The 18,278-nt window shown below is 43.5% G+C and overlaps 1 protein-coding gene across 1 annotated transcript in view; it reads right to left on the bottom strand.

Moving 5' to 3' along the window:
- RAMP1 (receptor activity modifying protein 1) overlaps positions 1-15,666 on the bottom strand; it is a 38,207-nt gene extending 22,541 nt beyond the window's left edge. Inside the window, exons 1-2 of the mRNA XM_028704534.2 lie at positions 15,477-15,666; positions 2,935-3,073 (exon numbers count right to left, since the gene is read on the bottom strand). Of these exons, the coding sequence (XP_028560367.1) occupies positions 2,935-3,073; positions 15,477-15,528 (191 nt within the window). The 5' untranslated portion in view covers positions 15,529-15,666. The remainder of the gene's footprint in view (positions 1-2,934; positions 3,074-15,476) is intronic.
- Positions 15,667-18,278: the final 2,612 nt, after the last annotated feature.

The following is an 18,278-nucleotide window of genomic DNA, read 5'->3' as shown; positions in this document are numbered from 1 at the left end:
GCTCATTTCAGGAGGGGATGAGTCCGCCTATCGGGACGAGGTGGAGCGGCTCTGTGTTTGGTGTGGAGAGAACAATCTGGCTCTTAATACGGCTAAGACCAAGGAATTGGTGGTGGATTACAGGAAAAAAAAGGCGGACATTCAGCCCTTGTATATCAACGGGGAACGGGTGGAGAGGGTGGCGGAATTCAGGTTTTTGGGAGTAACTATCGATCAGGGCATGACTTGGAGCGCAAATACCACTGCTCTGGTGAAGAAGGCCCAGCAGAGAATTTATTTCCTCAGACTTTTGAAGAAGAACAATCTGAGTGAGAGACTGCTGGTGTCCTTCTACCGAGGCTCCATAGAGAGCATTCTGACATACTGTATTTGTGCTTGGTTCTCCAGTTGTACAGCTAGGGAGAGGAAGGTGCTCCAGAAGGTCATAACCACAGCCCAAAGGATTATTGGTCATCCTCTCCCATCTTTGGAAGAACTGTACGGTTCCCGTTGTCTTAGGAAAGCAAACAACATCCTGCAGGATTCATCTCACCCGGGACACAGTCTGTTTGCACTACTGCCTTCTGGCAGGAGATATAGAAACATCAAGTCAAGGACAAATAGACTGAAAAACAGTTTCTATCCAAGAGCTGTGGCCTTTTTGAATGCTGTAACTCGATAGTGTGACCTGGGAGTTTGATGGGTGTTGGTGTGGGTGTGGCTGGAATGTGGTTTGTTTGGTTGTTGTTGTTGTTTTGCTTTTGTTGTTTTTAAGGGATGGCATCCAATTTCGTTGCACTTGTGCAATGTTGCACTTGTGTAATGACAATAAAGAATCTATTCTATTCTATTCTATTCTATTCTATTCTAATTTAGGATTCCCTATGGCAGAGGTTTGTTGCTATAACCTGAAAGGAGCAATGGCAAGGAATCTTAAAAGGAAGAAATAAAGTGTATTATCAGGGAGCAGGCGCTTTTGTCTGACATGAAACAATTAGAGCTCCTCAGTGCATTCAAGATTTGGACTTGCTGGTTGCCTAGATTGGTAGGCTAATTTCAAGCAAAGAGCAGAGAAGCAGTAACTGCAGAGAAGCAAGTTCTGTGCAACCCCCTCCTCACATAAAATACTCTGCCTGCCAGTCTTTCCTGAGTTTTATCCCCCTTTTTAGTAACAGGTGCAGGGGGCAATCTTGCCTGGATACCAGAATTACTTTTGAACCTAGTTTAGTGTTTAGTTTAGTTTAAATTAATTTGGGTGTGTAAAGACTGGTGACTGGAGTGACTAAAAGAAAAGGATTGATTCTCGCTGGGAAATTAACTGAGAGTGTAAATTAACTGAAGAGGAGCTGATTTGGGTGAACTTAGTAGGATGCAAATGAACTAAATTATTTGTTTCAGGGCAAGCAGGTGAAAGGTAGTGTGTATTCTGTTTTGGGGTGATGCATAGAGTGGTTTGGCACACAGTTTTGCCCTGTATCTTTTTGGTGGCCAGGGCTAGCACCTCCCACGAGGCAGAATGAAGCAGCCGCCTTGCACAGGGGAATCCCCCAGCTGCTGGGGTGGCACAGGGCAGGGGTCTTCTGGCAAGACCTTGCAGAGCTTGTGAGAGAGATCTTGCCGGAAGCCACTGCCACACACCTTTCCGGTGGTGAAACAGGATGGGCCGCCCCTGTTGGTGACTTGCCAAGCTGGTGGGGGCTTGAAGCCAGAGCCGGTTTGTGAGGAGGAGCAGTTGCCGCCATGAATGGGGAAAGGCTGTTCTCAGGATCTGGCAGGGCTTGGCGATATCTCAAGGAAAGGCAGCACAGTGGCTCCTTTAAGTGGGCCTTCTCTTCCTCACCTCGCAGTGCTTCCTGCATCTGTCAGTAGAGCCAGGGGACGTCAGTGATGACTTCTTGGCTTGTGAGGGACAAACCTCTGGCTGCTTCATTTGGTCAGTCTCAGGGCTCTTTAGAATCTCAGCCAGGAGGCAGGGTATAAATTCCTCAAACTAAATAAATAAATAAATTGCCTTGTGTGTTTGTTCTCACCACCTGGAATTCCAAAGTGGGGGCTTTTAGGTTGCAATCTCTAAGGCTCCTTTTTTTTTACTGTTATTTTTCAGGCCTCAGATGCGTCTCTCTGTCTTGCTCTAGCCAGTCGCTGAGGCGAAGAGCCCTCCCTTGTTTGGAGCTGGCACCTTGGTGGCAACATTCCCAGCCAGGACTGTATTAGGTGGGTCCTTTTGCCAATATGTCTCTCAGTTTCTGGCTTTACCTGTTGTTTTCATAATAACCTGGTCTGTGGATGACTAAGAAACCCTTCCTGTCAACCTGTCCTCATTAGCCCTCTCTTGTTCAAACTCCTCATCTTACAACATAACTATACTGGGAGGATATGTAATGGTTTGTATTGCATCCCATTTAGTTGGTTTTGGTCTTTTATTCTCTGCAAACGCATGCTGCCATGTTTATATTTTTTTCAATTTTCAGGGTTTTGGCTAAAGAGTTAAATTCCAAATATTTGTTTAAGTAAAATATTTCATTTCATGTTCACCTCATGTAAGGATTTTCAATTTTTTGGCTTGCATCCACTAGATCAGATGAAATCATTGTAATAATATGTGCTAAAAATAAGTCTCCGTATTTTACTCTGTCAAATGTTGGACGCTGTGCTAGATTATGAAGCAGAATGAGAAGAAAAACTGGGGCAGGGGATGTACCAAATCATCATTTGCTATCAGGTTGCTCAAATTATCTGTCATTACCTTGAAAGTAGCCTAGTTGGTCAACTATGAAGATTGCATATGACCAGTTGGAACAAGGGTGGATGCGCAGCCTTTCGTCTAGCAAGCAGAAAACAGTTCTCTACACCAATGCAGGAGGCTATGAGATACACTCCAGAATCCCAGCATGCCATTTCTTAGATGTTTACATAGCTCTTTTCTTCCCACTGGACAAAACAATTTCAACTCACCCCAAAGTCATATCCCAGTCACACCACAGAGTCTTCCTGAGAGTTTCCATGTCAGACTGAAACTTGCTGAGACAATATTCCTGGATGTACTGCCCATAGGTGGCTTCATGGCATGCCCTGACCACCATAAAGTGATGGGCTGAAATGGAAAGGCAGAAAGGGGAGGGAGACACAAAAAGGGGGAAGAAAGGTAAAGGCCAGGACTGAGTTGATTGATTCATTCTAACACATTTCAAAGTCACCAGTGCAAGAGAGAGGCTAGAGTTCCTTCCCTCAGAAACATCTCCATGTGTCTCTCTCCACTCCTGGGATAAACAACCATTAGCAGGAAAAGAACACTATTGGGCAGTGATTCCTCTGCATCCCAATTTGAGGTAGATCTAATAAGTTGGACTAACTGTCAGTTGAATAAGCAATTGGTGGGATAATGGCCACCTTCCAGATGATCCTCTGCTGAGGAGGTTTTTACCTCAGGAAGTAAAGAAGGGGGAATTAAGAAAAAACTACTATACTGCCCCCTCCCCCAATGAAAGGTATGTACTGTGGCCTGCTGGTTCATCCAAAGGACTGTCATTCAAAATTAGAAAGGAAAAAAAACCCCTATAAGCTAGTGTTGTAAGATTCTGCTGACTCTTACTAAACTTTTTGCTTAGGAAATATCTGTTGAAAAGGTGCCTACATATTTACAAATTTGTTTGTCCTGACCAAGCATTTCGATCACCTCCCAAGACAGTATGAGAATTCCCTGATAGGAAATCAATTGCCCCCCAAACAGTCTCTGGCAATGCCCACACATCTTGAGAAGATGTAAAGAAGTCTCTGATGAGATTAGAGATGGGAAGGCCTAGAAAAAACCCAGAGAAAAAACAAACCAGTCCCCCCCCCCCCATTTCCCCCCAAAGCCATTTCCCCCCATTTGGAGAAAAAACAGAAAAAACCTGGGTTTCTCCTCAATTTTTCCGGGTTTTTTCCGGGATAGAAACATTAATACAAATAAAGAAATGCCATTACTGAGATCAACCTGAAGTGTCAAGACACCATCGTGGGACTGCGCTTCCATAATTTTACAATCACCCTCCAATTCCATGGAAAGGAGAACTGTAGCAGCCAAAATCCTAAAAAATATATTCTAGAAAACAGGTGTAAATAGTTGACAAACTATTTTATTGATTAGATAATAAATCAATAAATAAATCAATAAAAGATAAACATCTGCTTGCCTAGCCAGAGATATTGCATGACAGTATAATTCAGATTTAGAATTGTTTTCCCCTCTGTTTGGCTACTTTGTCAACAATTACAATTGGAGCTAGAAAGCCTCTATCAAACTTCTGTGTGGAACAGAAATTGCCTTACTAGACTCAGGATAATGACTGATGCCACTAAAGACAGCCCTTTCCTATTGTTACTGCTTGCCTTAAAAAAAATAATCAGTTGTGCAAAGGCTAAGACATGAATAACATCACATCTCATTTGGTCCACAGAAAGCAAAGAGACTCAGTATAGTTCTTGGCTATCTCAATCATTTCCATTAGGGGATATGAGCCTGACATTCATGACATTCAAGTTCCGCATGTACAGGCTATTTGCTAGGCATTAACAGCCCAGAATGTTGGCAGCCCTGCGCTTCCTCCAGGGCCATCCTGGATATAAAAAGAGCCTGTGAAGTCCATGGAGACACATGATAGTCCTTTGACCAAAATAGACCAACACTCTCTCTATGATGGTAAAATACACTAACTTACAGCTTTTACAAATGCAACCCATATATAATCCACTCCTCCATCAAGTTCTGCAAATTTACAGAAATAGTACATATTTCTTTCCAAATCCAGTCAGAGTTCCCAAACTACTGTATTGATTATAACTAAGGTAAAGCAACAGAACTCGGGGCATCCAACAGTTTGAATTTGAATTTAAATATGCTTTGTTGTTGTTTAGTCATTTAATCGTGTCCGACTCTTCGTGACCCCATGGACCAGAGCACGCCAGGCCCTCCTGTCTTCCACTGCCTCCCGCAGTTTGGTCAAATTCATGCTGGTAGCTTTGAGAACACTGTCCAACCATCTCATCCTCTGTCGTCCCCTTCTCCTTGTGCCCTCCATCTTTCCCAACATCAGGGTCTTTTCCAAGGAGTCTTCTCTTCTCATGAGGTGGCCAAAGTATTGGCGCATCAGCTTCAGGATCTGTCCTTCCAGTGAGCACTCAGGGCTGATTTCCTTTAGAATGGATAAATCCTGCTGAGGCCAGCTCCAGCTAATATTTTCCCCCAGGGATCAAAATAAGAAGTGCTACACTCTCCATAAGACTATTTTTTAAAATAGCTCAGAGATTTTCCACTATCACGCTTAATGTAATTTACACGTCTGATACTTGAGTTCATTAAGAAATATTTTAAGCTGCTTATTAGTAGGGACACGTGAGAAATTTGATCTTTGCCAGTTGTGATACACGCTGAACTGATCTACACTAAGTGGACTAATGTGTAGATCAAAATGAAGCTATCCACCACTTATCTTGGCTTTTACATTTGTTTTCAAAATTATGTGCCTTATAAATGTTCATAAATACAGACATACTTACATACATAATGTGCTACAGTTTTTGATTAAAAATGTACCAAAATGCATTCCTATTTTGAGAAATAATGTGCTCAGAAACATCAATTTAATGTTTATTTTTACAAAATATTGTCAAAATAAAGCAAATGTATGAGTAAACTAATCACTGTGGCATCCTGTTCTTCTTTAAAAAGGTAAAGGTACCCCTGACCATTAGGTCCAGTTGCGGACGACTCTGGGGTTGCGGCACTCATCTGGCTTTATTGACCTAGGGAGCCAGCGTACAGCTTCCGGGTCATATGGCCAGTATGTCTAAGCTGCTTCTGGTGAACCAGAGCAGCGCACGGAAATGCTGTTTGCCTTCCCGCCAGTACCTATTTATCTACTTGCACTTTGGGCATGCTTTCGAACTGCTAGGTTGGCAGGAGCAGGGACTGAGCAACGGGAGCTCACTCCGTCATTGCGGGGATTCGAACCGCCGACCTTCTGATCGGCAAGTCCTAGGCTCTGTGGTTTAACCCACAGCGCCACCTGCGTCCCTTTGTTCTTCTTTGGGCAGTCCTAAAAAAGAAGCCAGCAGCTAATCTTCTAAGACTTCAACCTGATTAGTAGCAGTGGGTGGAAGGGTAGACACATATGTATCACAGATCATAGAATCATAGAGTTGGAAGAGACCACAAGGGCCATCGAGTCCAACCCCCTGCCAAGCAGGAAACACCATCAGAGCACTCCTGACATATGGTTGTCAAGCCTCTGCTTAAAGACCTCCAAAGAAGGAGACTCCACCACACTCCTTGGCAGCAAATTCCACTGTCGAACAGCTCTTACTGTCAGGAAGTTCTTCCTAATGTTTAGGTGGAATCTTCTTTCTTGTTTCTTGTAGTTTGGATCCATCCTTACCAGAATCATACAACTACAGAGTTGGTAATGGACCCCGAGGGTCATCTAATCCAACCTCCTGCAATGTAGACAGCTCCACTAAACACTGCAATACTACAGCCAGATTCTCAGAGAGTCACCATTGTCATTCTTGTGGCAATGAACCTTGTGACGGGGACACCCCAAGTGCAGCTCAGGTGACAGAAATGATTGGATGTTGCTCTTCTGTTCACATAAGGAAGGCACCACTTCCTTCAAATTGCTCTCTCACCCTCAGCTCCAGGCACCCTGTTCCACACCATTCCCAAGAGTCTTCTAGCCACCAATGGCAGACTTTTTGTGGGGGGCGGGGAGGGGTTCACAGAGAAAGAAGAATGTGGGGCACTCCCATTCTGCGACTGTGAAGTCCATTTCATTCGCAGAAAAGAGTTAAAATCCAAATATTTGGTTAAGTAAAATATTTCATTACATGTTCAGCTCATGTAAGGATTAAAAACACCACCACCCATGTTTTTGGATCCTACCCCCATGTTGGAGTCTGGCCCTGCTTCCAAGGTGTCTGGAACTCTACAAGCAAAGCAAGGGGCTAAGGAAATGTTCAGCAAAAAATGTTTGTTTTTAGAAACTGTAATTGCTAATATTATTATTATTATTATTATTACTCCCCGCCCATCTGGCTGGATTTCCCCAGCCACTCTGTATAAACATGGATCCAACACAGTAACAAACCAAATCAGGATAACATATCCCTTTATACCCTTCAGCTCCTTATAACTTCCCAGCGTTGCCAACCCCCCCCTCCCCCCAGTACAAAGGCAATGCATTCCCTGAATTAAAAGCATTCGCAGCTTCAGGCTGATGACATATTAGCCCTCAGAGGCTTCTCCCTCAGCAATCATAGGATTGCATGAAATGCTTGTGATGAAATCTAAAACCGAGAGCTGCTCCCCAGTTTTTCTACTTTATTGCATGTCCTAGAGGTGATTAATGATTCTCCAAAGCCTTGATGGAGTTTGACCAATCATCTATCAATGTCAAGCGCTTCCTAGCTCTCAGTTGGGAGTGAACCCAAAGCTAAGAGCTGGGCAGGTGGCTGGGGCTGCAGCTGCTGTCCATTTCTGTGGAGAGGCAGGCAATGACCCACTGATTAGCTTTTCTCCTTGGTCTTTTCTGCCTACCAAAATGCAAAACATTTTGATCAAACTGTTCATCACCATCTCAAGTAGCATTCAATATGCTCCAGTGGATTTGCATGGATTGCACTCATGGCTTTATGATATTAAAGAACTATGAAAATACTTTTTTAACCCTTTCCATTTTGAACTGGCTTGCATAAACATTCCAGTATTCGGAAGGGTATTGCGCATGCCTGTGGGTATCAGAAGTGAATACCATGGGTCTCTATGTGGCTCACAGGACAGCATACAGGAATAAAAAACCTGTAAAACAAAAAAGACAACACAACCAAGTAATGTTTAGCTCTTCACCTGAAGGCATGGTCCCACAAAGTACGTGCTTATTTCCGTGAAGGCAACTAAAACATGCCTGCATTTTCCGCTACTGCACCCTCCGCACTTAAACACAAAACCTAAGCAGCTAAACCCTTTCCTGAACACCTTGTTTCCTTTGCAGAAGAGACACCCTGTTGCAGCAGAATGTTCAAAACATTCAGTTGCAGCAAGACTCCCTCCTCCTGCAGTGCACAGATTCCCCATGGTGAGCTGTGGTTTTCCTTTGTTCTGGGGCTGAACAGAATTCCATGTCTGTAGGGATTCCGGTTTCTTGGCAAGGAATCTCAAGGCCCATTTCCATGGAGATGAAAGAAAAGTGTCGGAAGAAAGTCTATCAGTGACAAATGGTGAAGTCTTGCTAGTTTCTTCCTAAACTGGTTCCCTGGCCAACTGACTCATGCCTTAGTCCAAGCTGCGGGTCTAAGGTCCGCTTGCTAGCCTTTAGCTAGATCAGCTTCGCTCAAGCCAGTGTCCTGAATGTCCATTTTCTGTCCATGATCCCAGGCTCTTCTACAGGGCAGGTAGGTCCCACTCACAGACATTTGGGTTTCTCCCATTTTTGGGCCTGTCTCTAGGGTACGCCAGTTGTTGGGTCCTGGGAAACCCACCTGCTGAGGTGCTCATGATGAGTATGCAAAGGGCACAGATATCTACTGCCTCTCTGCCTCTACCTGCAGGAAGGGTGAGACAGCACTGGACGGCCAGCAGCCAGGCAACAACGCATTGGATCCATCAATCTTTACCTGTGGAGGTTGGTGCCAGCCATACCCAGCCCTACACAGTTGCCTTCAAGCCCTGCCCTTGAAGACATCTGGTTAGCAACTATGGGAAATTGGATGCTTGATCAGATGGTAATCCAAGATGGGCTTTTCTTACATTCTCAGCTATCTGCTGCTCATCTACCTCATGGGCCTCTTCAGCTACCCCTGAACATGGGCTTCTGGGTCAGCTTTGACTTTGTCTAGCCTGTATAGTAAATGTCTGGTGCTTTTGCAGCAAATAGTTTGATATCAGCTGGGATTTTATCTACTACTTCTGCCCCTTGGTGCTGATGTAGTTATGCATGTTATTTCTGCTGTCTGGTCTAAGTCGTTGACCATAAGAAAGACAGATTGATTTTTTCTAATCACTGAGGAAGCAAAGGCCTCATCTCCTCACAAAGCCTCCAAATTTATTCACAGTTGCTCCATTGCAGCTTCTCTGGCTATGCACACATCATATCTTTAAAGCACCTTCTTTCCTTCAGAGTATTCTGAACACTGAGCTTTACACAACACAGAGTTACAATTCTTAGCAACCTTTAACAAACTGAATTCTTTGAGGGGGTGTGTGCTTTGGATGTGCTTTACAGGGATAGTGTGTACACAGTCTCCTGGAAGACTGCTCTAATTTACTTCAGAACTACTGTTATTTGCTCTACCTTGGCTCTGTGACACCAACAAACACCCTTCCACTCCTGATAACAGAGGGCAAAGTTCCCTATGGAGCGTATTAAAAATCCTTAATTATTATTATTGTTTGTTTCCTGCCACTAAAGGAGTGGGGAAATTGAAAGTGAAGTACAATGGTACCTTGGTTGTCAAACTTAACCCGTTCCGGAAGTCCGTCTAACTCTCGGAACTGTTTGAAAACTAAGGTGCGGCTTCCGATTGTCTGCAGGAAACTCCTGCAGCCGCGTTGGACGTTCAGCTTCCAAAGAACATTCGAAAACCGGTGTTGGGGAGCCAAAAAGTACAAGTACCAAGGCGCTCAAGAACCAAGGTACGGCTGTAACTATAATTAGCTGTCAGAATGGAATCTACTTGGAGATAATACAGTCACAGCTGTGGAAGTCCAAGACTGATTTAAAGGGGAAACATTAAGGTGGACTGAATGACTAATAGTATCTAGGGCGTTAAAAGCCTCCAGTATGACAAAGGAACTTTTGGATCGATCAATGACAGTGGTATTGTTAAACAGTTGATGGCTGAACAATTAAAAATGATTGATCAATGTTTGATGATGAAGAAGAAAATCAGTCAAAGGATGAGGAAAAATGAGCCAGAGGAATATGAGATGGAAAATGGAAATGGGTATATGCAGCGGCTTCAGACAAAATTGAGGAAAAGCTGGCAGGACTGGATCAAGAAATAATTAAACTGAAAGACGCAGGTGGTCATGTAGAAATGGAATGACTTCCATACAAGGATTTGGAGGTAAAGTAGAAAATAAAATAAAAAATGCTGATTTGGAGAATTATCTGGATATAGCACTGATGGAGTGGAGAGGGGGGAAAGCTTTGAGACTTCAGTCCTGGTTTTTCTATAGTTCTAGCAGAGAGGGAGGACTCTGCATACAACCTGGATCGAATTCAGGGAATGGTGCTGTTAAAGTTATGGTATGAAAATGGAATGTGCTAGAGGAGGAGATTGGGATGCTATCGTAAACACAACAGGAAATGGAACTAAACATAGGGAACTGGATATGAACTAGCTATAATGAGAAACAAAAATGGAATACTGACCCAGTGTGTGTGTGTGTAGACTTTAATACGGACATGGATGAAAGAATTTATTATTATTCAATATGGAGTAAAGGTGGTGGGAATTAATTTTATTCTGTGAACCGCACTGAGACCCCCAGGTATAGGGCGGTATATAAATTCAATAAATAATAACAATAACAACAATAATAATAGAGGTAAAATTAAAAAAAGAGTATGGTTAATATTTATTAATAATAATAACAATTAGGGAACCTATCTTTAACTTTTTGTAGGGAAAAAATGAATGATTCTGAGACACCTTGACTTACACGAAATATTGTTTTACAAAAAGTGGAGAAGATGGATGTTCACATGGACTGAAGGTTTTAAATAATCAAATTTTCTTTCTTCCTATTTTTCCTTTATTTCTATTGTCCCTTTCTTTCAATTCTCTGTTTCTTTTCTTTTTTTGTAGTTGTAATTTTACTGTATTATGATAAAATTGTAATAAAAAATCTTATACAAAAGAAACATTTTCCCCAAACCATAATATGATCACTTTGCTATTTCTTAGACAATAAAAATAACTTTAAAACCAAAGAGGGTCTGACTTGTAGCGTCTTCTGTTTCCTAGTGAAGAGTTACAAGCTAAACAAGTAGTAAATAGTTAATTATGTTGTACAGATAAGTCCATTATATATATAGCACAGCCCAATGCATTATTCACTAGTCTTTCCGCAAAGGAAAGTGCACAGCAAGAAGCAAGACGCAAAGCAGTGGACCTGACCTCAAAAAGAATCCCACAATCTGTATGACAATTTCATTTTTCATCATTGTGACTGAAGCAATGCCTCAAGAAGCCTGCAAGTGTACAAAAATATTTGATATTTTTGGAGTAACAAGAGCCTTGGAAGTTTTTAATGTAAAAAACAAACCAAATTGGAACCAATGTATTTTTAAAAACAACAACACATATTGATGATTTTCATTGTTAGTTTTCCATATTCACCAAAAACATCGACTTCCCTCCCCCGCCCCCCGCACTTCCATGGCACTTTCTATCCATTTCTGCTGCATAATTTAATCACTCCATAACCTCTCTTTCTCATTTTATCCCAACATAATTTATACTGCTGATTTTACTCTAATTCTGCTAATGTTTTAATTTGCTTACAATGATTACATACAATGGTTACATACCATATTTACTTGAATGTAAATGCGCCATCAATCTAATGCACACCCTAATTATCATGACGTAATTTGGCCAAAAGAGGTGTGCATTACATTTGAGTAAATACGGTATTCTACAAACATTTTCCAGTCTTCTTGATCTCTTATTCTGATGGCTTGCTAGTTCTGCATATGGTAAAACATACCTTCTGTTTCTTGACATTAACAGCAGTTACCTGATTCTGATTTGTACATCTTTGCTAGCTTACTTGGTGTCAGGTACCACCTATATAACATTTTCATAATTCTCTTTCAGCACACAACAAGCTGTAAATTTTAAATCAGTTTTCCACAGTTTCTCCCACAAACTAAATTCTGTATTATGTCCAGCATAAAGCAACTGAATAAAAGCATAAAAGCAACATAAAGCATCTTAGCTTAACCAGAGAGAATCAAGTGAAGATGTGCTTCTAAAGTGACACCTGCAGCCATCTAAAGACGTCCTCCCCTAAAGTGGTCCTCAGTGGTAAGACCACTGAGCCCAAAGGCTGCAATTCATGCAGTTGTACCACTGCCTGGTATATCAAGCCTGAGAATCTGTGTGCTCTAGATCTGCTCTGAAACAGTGAATTTACTTTTTAATATGTGTCAGTGCCAGATGGTTCTACAGTCAAAATGTGATGGGGAAATGAGTGTTGTTTATTTATAACAAGCTCCTTGGTCATTTGTTGTTATGATTCAATTCACATTGCATCTTGTTATTATGTTTAGAAGCCATTTTATTTTCTGACGTGTCTGTTTTAAAGAGGCTGTCACAATACGCCCACACAGTGATCTTCACTCTATGATTCGATGAGTCTTTCCTACATTCCAGGGGACTAGATGAGCCCAACTCTGCAGTTCTATAGGTTTAAGTGCCCCGGCCTGAGACCCACCTCTGACCTCCACACTATCCGCTTTCACAGATTCACATTTGATTTATACCGTACTTCATAGTACTACTAAGACACTTCACTTCTATTGAAATGGTAATTCCCAAAGCAACATACATAGTGCTACTTTGGCATTAGTGTGAAATGAAAACCAGTGATTTTTACACTTTTTCTTAGCCAAAAGACTGAGAAGCTATTGAAAACCAGTGATTGATTGATTGACTCACCATTTCAATGAGACATCTGAGCAAACATTATTTCAGATTTAATTCCAGTGGGGGGTGATACGTGAAAAGCTAACCCACAGCTCACCTTGTACAACCAAATTGGGGTTTTGTTTTTGTTTTGAGGATCACCATTGTTGAGAAGCCTGCTCACGAAGACAGGTGCTACCAAATGGCAACGGGTGAATGATTGCTTCACTTGCCAATTCTAAGTGCACTTCACTAACTGACATCCAAAACTTTGGTAATATTAGTTGCTGAAATTGCACTTTTAAGGTTGTGCCACAACAGAGATCAAGGATTCTTTTCTGCAACTCCTTGTCTCAATTCCTGGCGGCTCTGTGTCCCCAGTGGATGCTTGTCTTCACTAGATACCCTCCCACAAATTTGTTTTTTAGCTTGTGTTCTGGTGAGCTACAAGGGAAGAATGTTGTGCTGAGTTCTAAGTGGTGGGGTAGATTTTAGCGTGTGGAGGAGGGAATTATTGCTGCTTCTCCTCCGAAGAACAGAAGACCGTTCCTCCTTCTACCCACTACAAAGCAAACGTCTGCATTATAGTCCCAGCATACTTCCAGTTGTAGAGGAAGTCTAGAAAGCCAGAGAAACAGACCAGAAAGTGAACAGAGCGTCCTTACTCCATAGAGAGCTATAGGAAGGTGGGGCATATAGTTGGCCAGAAAAGTCTTTCTTACTGAAAAATACTGAAAATTGCCTTTCTCCTGCCTCTTTGCAGCCAGCATTCATGGAAATTGTTGAAATGAGTGTCTCATCAAAACAATGTGTTCCAGCCCAGACACTGCATTTTGTGATCCTTTGGTCTGGTCAACCTTAGCTAGAGTCCAGCAGAGCAGCAACAGCTTTGCTACAACCCACCTGAGATAGCCTTGCTTGCTATCCATTTGTGGGTTTTGACCCACAGGCTGAAGACTGGTGCATGACTACAGTGACCCAGCTGTTTTCATAGAATCATAGAGTTGGAAGAGACCACAAGGGCCATCGAGTCCAACCCCCTGCCAAGCAGGAAACACTTTGCTTCATTTCCATTCCAAGGAAAGAGTTTCAACTTCATATTCTCCAAACATAATTTGCATTACTGTCACCAATAAGGCAACACATAAACTTATAGCGCTGCAAGGGAGCAGAAAGGTCACTTACTTTTACCCTCCACTGCAAGGCAGGGTCATCTATTCCACTGGTATAACATTATTGCAATAGCAAATTGTGATACCAAAGGTGACCACGCTTGACTGCAGTGCCACAGGCAACAGGCAAACACAGTGGTGCAAATCCTTGCCTCACAGCATAGCCTTCTCAGGACACCTGAGCAATACACTGAAGAAAACCTGTGCAGTAAACATGCTCAGTGACATTGTGGGACAAAGCAAGCCATGAGCATGTAAGAAGATGGCTATTAACCTACTAGCCCCACTAGGCAACACTCACCTTCCTTTTCTGTACATCCCTTATAATTTAAGTGGCCATTTCTGTTAAACCTTTGCTTGCTTTTGATATATTTGTCCATTTTAAGCAACTCCCTGGAAAGGTGAAAACTTGAGCAGTGACACATCTGCACAAAGTTTAAGCTGAGGAATAAAAATGTACAGGAGAAATTATATGATGTCATTTTGATGTCAGGTGATTGACAGGTGGGCACACAGGGTGAGGGGAGATAGGGATCTAGCTGCCAGCCAGATGCAGATCCCTCGCCCCCAGACTAATGATGCATGTAAACATACTAGCAATGTTTCTGAATCCTTAGCTTCTTGAAAGCACAAGGCACCTTCCCTTCACTGTTGATTTCTATATGCTGCAAGAGAGGATTTGTAATACAATCAAATCCCGGAAAGGAAAAAGATGGACATAAAACAACAACAAAGCTCTGCAGGCAAATGGTTTGAGCAGAGGAAGAGGGAATTTACATGGGTGGCACAAACAAGTGTTATAATTTATAGAACATGGTCTGTTACATGCAGCCAATTCCAGGAAGCAAGTGGCTCAAGGATGCAAGGCAGCCGCCACACTCAGCGTAGGCAAAAGCCTTGTCCCTTATTCCCATGTGCACTTTAGGAATAGAAATGCATTCTATACATGTTCAGATTCTTGTACTGGCATTGAAGGGTTGCATTCATCTGAGAAATTTAAAGTGCTGGGGGGAAAACACACATATATGGGTCAAAGATTGGCTGTCAGGTCTGCAGCTGGTGGCCAACCTGGATTTGTTGTGTGTAATGTGTGAAAGGGTCTGCAGTGTTGGTGATCTGTTCAAATCCCTCCCTGTGGCTGCCTCAGGGAGGGATTTGAACCTTGTTTCCAACACCCTCTTCCTGACTACTCAAGGTTACTCTTCTAGCCAGCTTGCCTTGGGATGCAGCCTGCCTCAACTCTGCTGGCTGGCTGGAGATTTGCTGACTTCAGGGGTTAACAGAAGTCTCACATCTGCCCACTCGTGTGTGGGAAAATAAAGCAGAAGCTGGGTGCAAATAGAAGAGAGTAAATTTTGTGCAATCAAAGCACTTAAAGGGGACAAAAGAAGCTCACATCACAGCCAAAGGGTTTGAGGAAGTAAAATGTCTCAAAGCCACCCCACCCTCCCTCGCTGGGTGGGAAATCTCCTGGACGGCATTACAGGCACTGTCATTTGCCCTCAGGGCATTGCAGGTCCTGTGAATTGTTAGATGGAGACCGACTGACATTATGGCAGGAAGACTTCCCAGCTCTCCCCATATTACTACGGTGTCCCGCGCCTCCATTACGCAAAGTCCTCGTCTCCAAACGCATCGGCACAAAGCAGCACTCACCCAGCAGGAGCCACACGAAGCGCTTCAGCCGGACGACCATCCCCAAAGCCATGGCTGGCCGAGAGGAGGGAGCCTCGCCGCCGACGCCCGCGGACTTCACTGCAACGGGGCGACGCGATCCATGCCGAGGAGCCCTGCCAGAAGGTCTCTCGCGCGTCTGGCCAGATCCCCTTCCCCTTCTCCCGAGGCAGAGCTCTCTTCGGAACGCGATCGGCTGCTGAAGGGGCCACGTGGGAGCGGGAGCTCTGATTGGATCGCCCCGTGGATCGCTCAGCTGAAAGAAATCCTCTCCGCCTTCCACGCCCGGCAAGGTCCTGGTTGCTAAGGCGGGCGCAGAGCCCGGCGCAAGCCCCGTGCGCAAAGGGAGCGCAGAGGAGGAGGAGGAGGAGGACCTGAAGTTGTTGCCTGGGAAAGGAACCTCGGCAAAGGGACTCGCTCGGCGGGCGAGCAAAGAAATCCAAAACTGCAGGAAGGTGGTTTAATTGTCAGGAAGCAGCGAGCAAGGTGTTGAGTTCTGCAGAACTCCTCGGCAGGCTGGATGTTTAAAGGGAGCGAAGCCTGAAGGTTGCAACAAATGTCGCCCTGAATCGAGAAGATGACCTTCCCCGCCCCCTCGCAAACGTCGAACCCCAAAAGTTCTGAATATTGAAAAGACACTTCTGTGCATGCATGAATGTATGCTTTTGTGGTTGACAGCCATTTCTAATGTTTTGTGCGGACACTGAGCTTTTCTTCCAGGAGTACCTATTTTATTCCTCTGAAGTTCACAGACAAATGACGATGTGCAGAGCATTTCAGCAACTGGGCACCTGCTATTAAGACAGAAACACGCATTCCCCAGTTCAAAGGAGCAAACTGTTACCTGAGTGACTTTCTAATATAACCATTTAGAATGCCAGTTTTGCCAACAGTTGGCAACCCATTCCCAGCGGGAGTACACTGGATGCACTGTAAACAGAAGTGTGTATTTAGCCATACAATAAAGATTAATAATTACAAATACATTATTCTACTAAGCACTTCCTGAGACCTAGAAGGGAATACAGGGGTTGTGTCCACACTGGGGAGTTTGTGCATATATGGGTTGCTGTTTCTGTGTGTTTGTCTTCATCCGTATATTAACACTTTTGACTTTATGCTTCCAAAATCTCCTGTCCATCCTAGCTCTATGGGATGTGTTTGCAGTGTTGTCATCTCAGCTCAAGCAGTACTTCATCACTCACTGCAAGTTCCAGAAACCTGGGGCATTGATAGGCATGCATTTAAGTGTGAGTTTATTTGTGTTCAAACACCTATTTATTTTTTTACACCTTTTTTTTAAAAAAAGATTTGAAATACAAGTTTCCTCAATATACTATATATGAAACATCAGTTTAAAAAAAATCAAAGAGGTGTGTGTTGCTCCCATGTACCAAATGAATGTCCCTTGACCAAATCCTTAGAAACGTTAAACTTATTGGTAATAAGGTTTCTGTCCCAAACCTGGTATGTTTACATTTGTGCCAGTTGCTATTATTACACAATAAATTTCTTTTTCTGTCATAAGCCAGTCCCACAGGTGAAGAGTACCTGGCAGAAAACTGCATTATCATATCTGAAGCTTAAAGCTCAAAAATAAAAGTTTAATTGGTGGTTGCTTAGAGTGCAATCAGAAGTGTACTGATGGTTTTCTGCCCAGTTTTCTTATCCTACTACTGACTTCTGGGAGAAAAAGGGTTAACTCAAACCTAGCAGCAGAAGAATTTAGAAGGCAAGGAGTCGCCCAAGTTTCCTTCACCTTTTTCTTTAAAAGGAATTAAAAGATGTTGCTTTGTGTGGAAAACCACCTAACATTTGAATGGAGAAAGGCCTTGGGGTAGCCCATGCAGTGCTCTCCAGCCAACTCCACCAACCTCAGCTAGCACAGTCCATGGCAGGGATGCTGGGAGTTGCTCCTGCTGCAAGAATGCACCTTTCAAGCTCCTGTTCCCACAGCAGCCTGCCTATTCCTGGTAAGCTGCTGCTGAATATTCCATGAAGGTAGTTCAAGTGCTAGAGCCGGAAGGTTAAGTGACAAGGGTGCTTTGTGCTTATGGCTGGATTGTGCATTCCCAGAGTGTGATTGCCTCCTTACTGAAGATTACCAAGCCTGGAACGTTTGGGTGTAGTCAGCAAAACTGAACTCAGCGCAGACCCACTGGAATGAGCCTGATTCAGTCAGGCCCACTAATTCCAGTGGGTCCACTCTGAGTAGAGCTTAGCTCAGGGGTCTGCAACCCACGGCTCCGGAGCCGCATGTGGCTCTTTTACACCTTTGCTGCGGCTCCGGGGCGGATACTAGCGAGGGGAGGAGACACATTGTGCGCCCTGACACTCCCCACTGTGGCGGGCGCTGTACTGGCTGTGATGTCGCATGGGGGCGGTGCGTGCATTAGTCACGCACCGTCCCGACGTCACCTTCCCGGTTTTGCGGCTCCCATATTTTTTTTCCTTCGGAAACGGGTCCAAGTGGCTCTTTTTGTCTTAAAGGTTGCAGACCCCTGGCTTAGCTGAATGCCACCTTTGACCTGCTGGTTGGCAAGATCTCCCAGTTGAGCAGCATGTGAGCCATACATGAAGGAAGCCCTGAGAAAAGTCACTTTAAAATCTCATTGATTTCAATGGACGTTAGAATGCACGGTTATCTCTCCCATTGGAAATCATGGTAGTTTAAAATGTTTAATTTTTGCTGGATTGTTCCCAGTGTGTAGACTACAAAAAGTGATATATCTGTGAAATATATTTGATTTTGTATGAACATTGTTTTTTTAAAGGGGAAGCACT

Source organism: Podarcis muralis, chromosome 1 (genome assembly GCF_964188315.1).
Source record: "Podarcis muralis chromosome 1, rPodMur119.hap1.1, whole genome shotgun sequence".
Taxonomy (NCBI): domain Eukaryota; kingdom Metazoa; phylum Chordata; class Lepidosauria; order Squamata; family Lacertidae; genus Podarcis; species Podarcis muralis.
The sequence above is the reverse complement of the archived record's forward strand: the minus strand, read 5'-3'. Positions and strand labels throughout refer to the sequence as shown.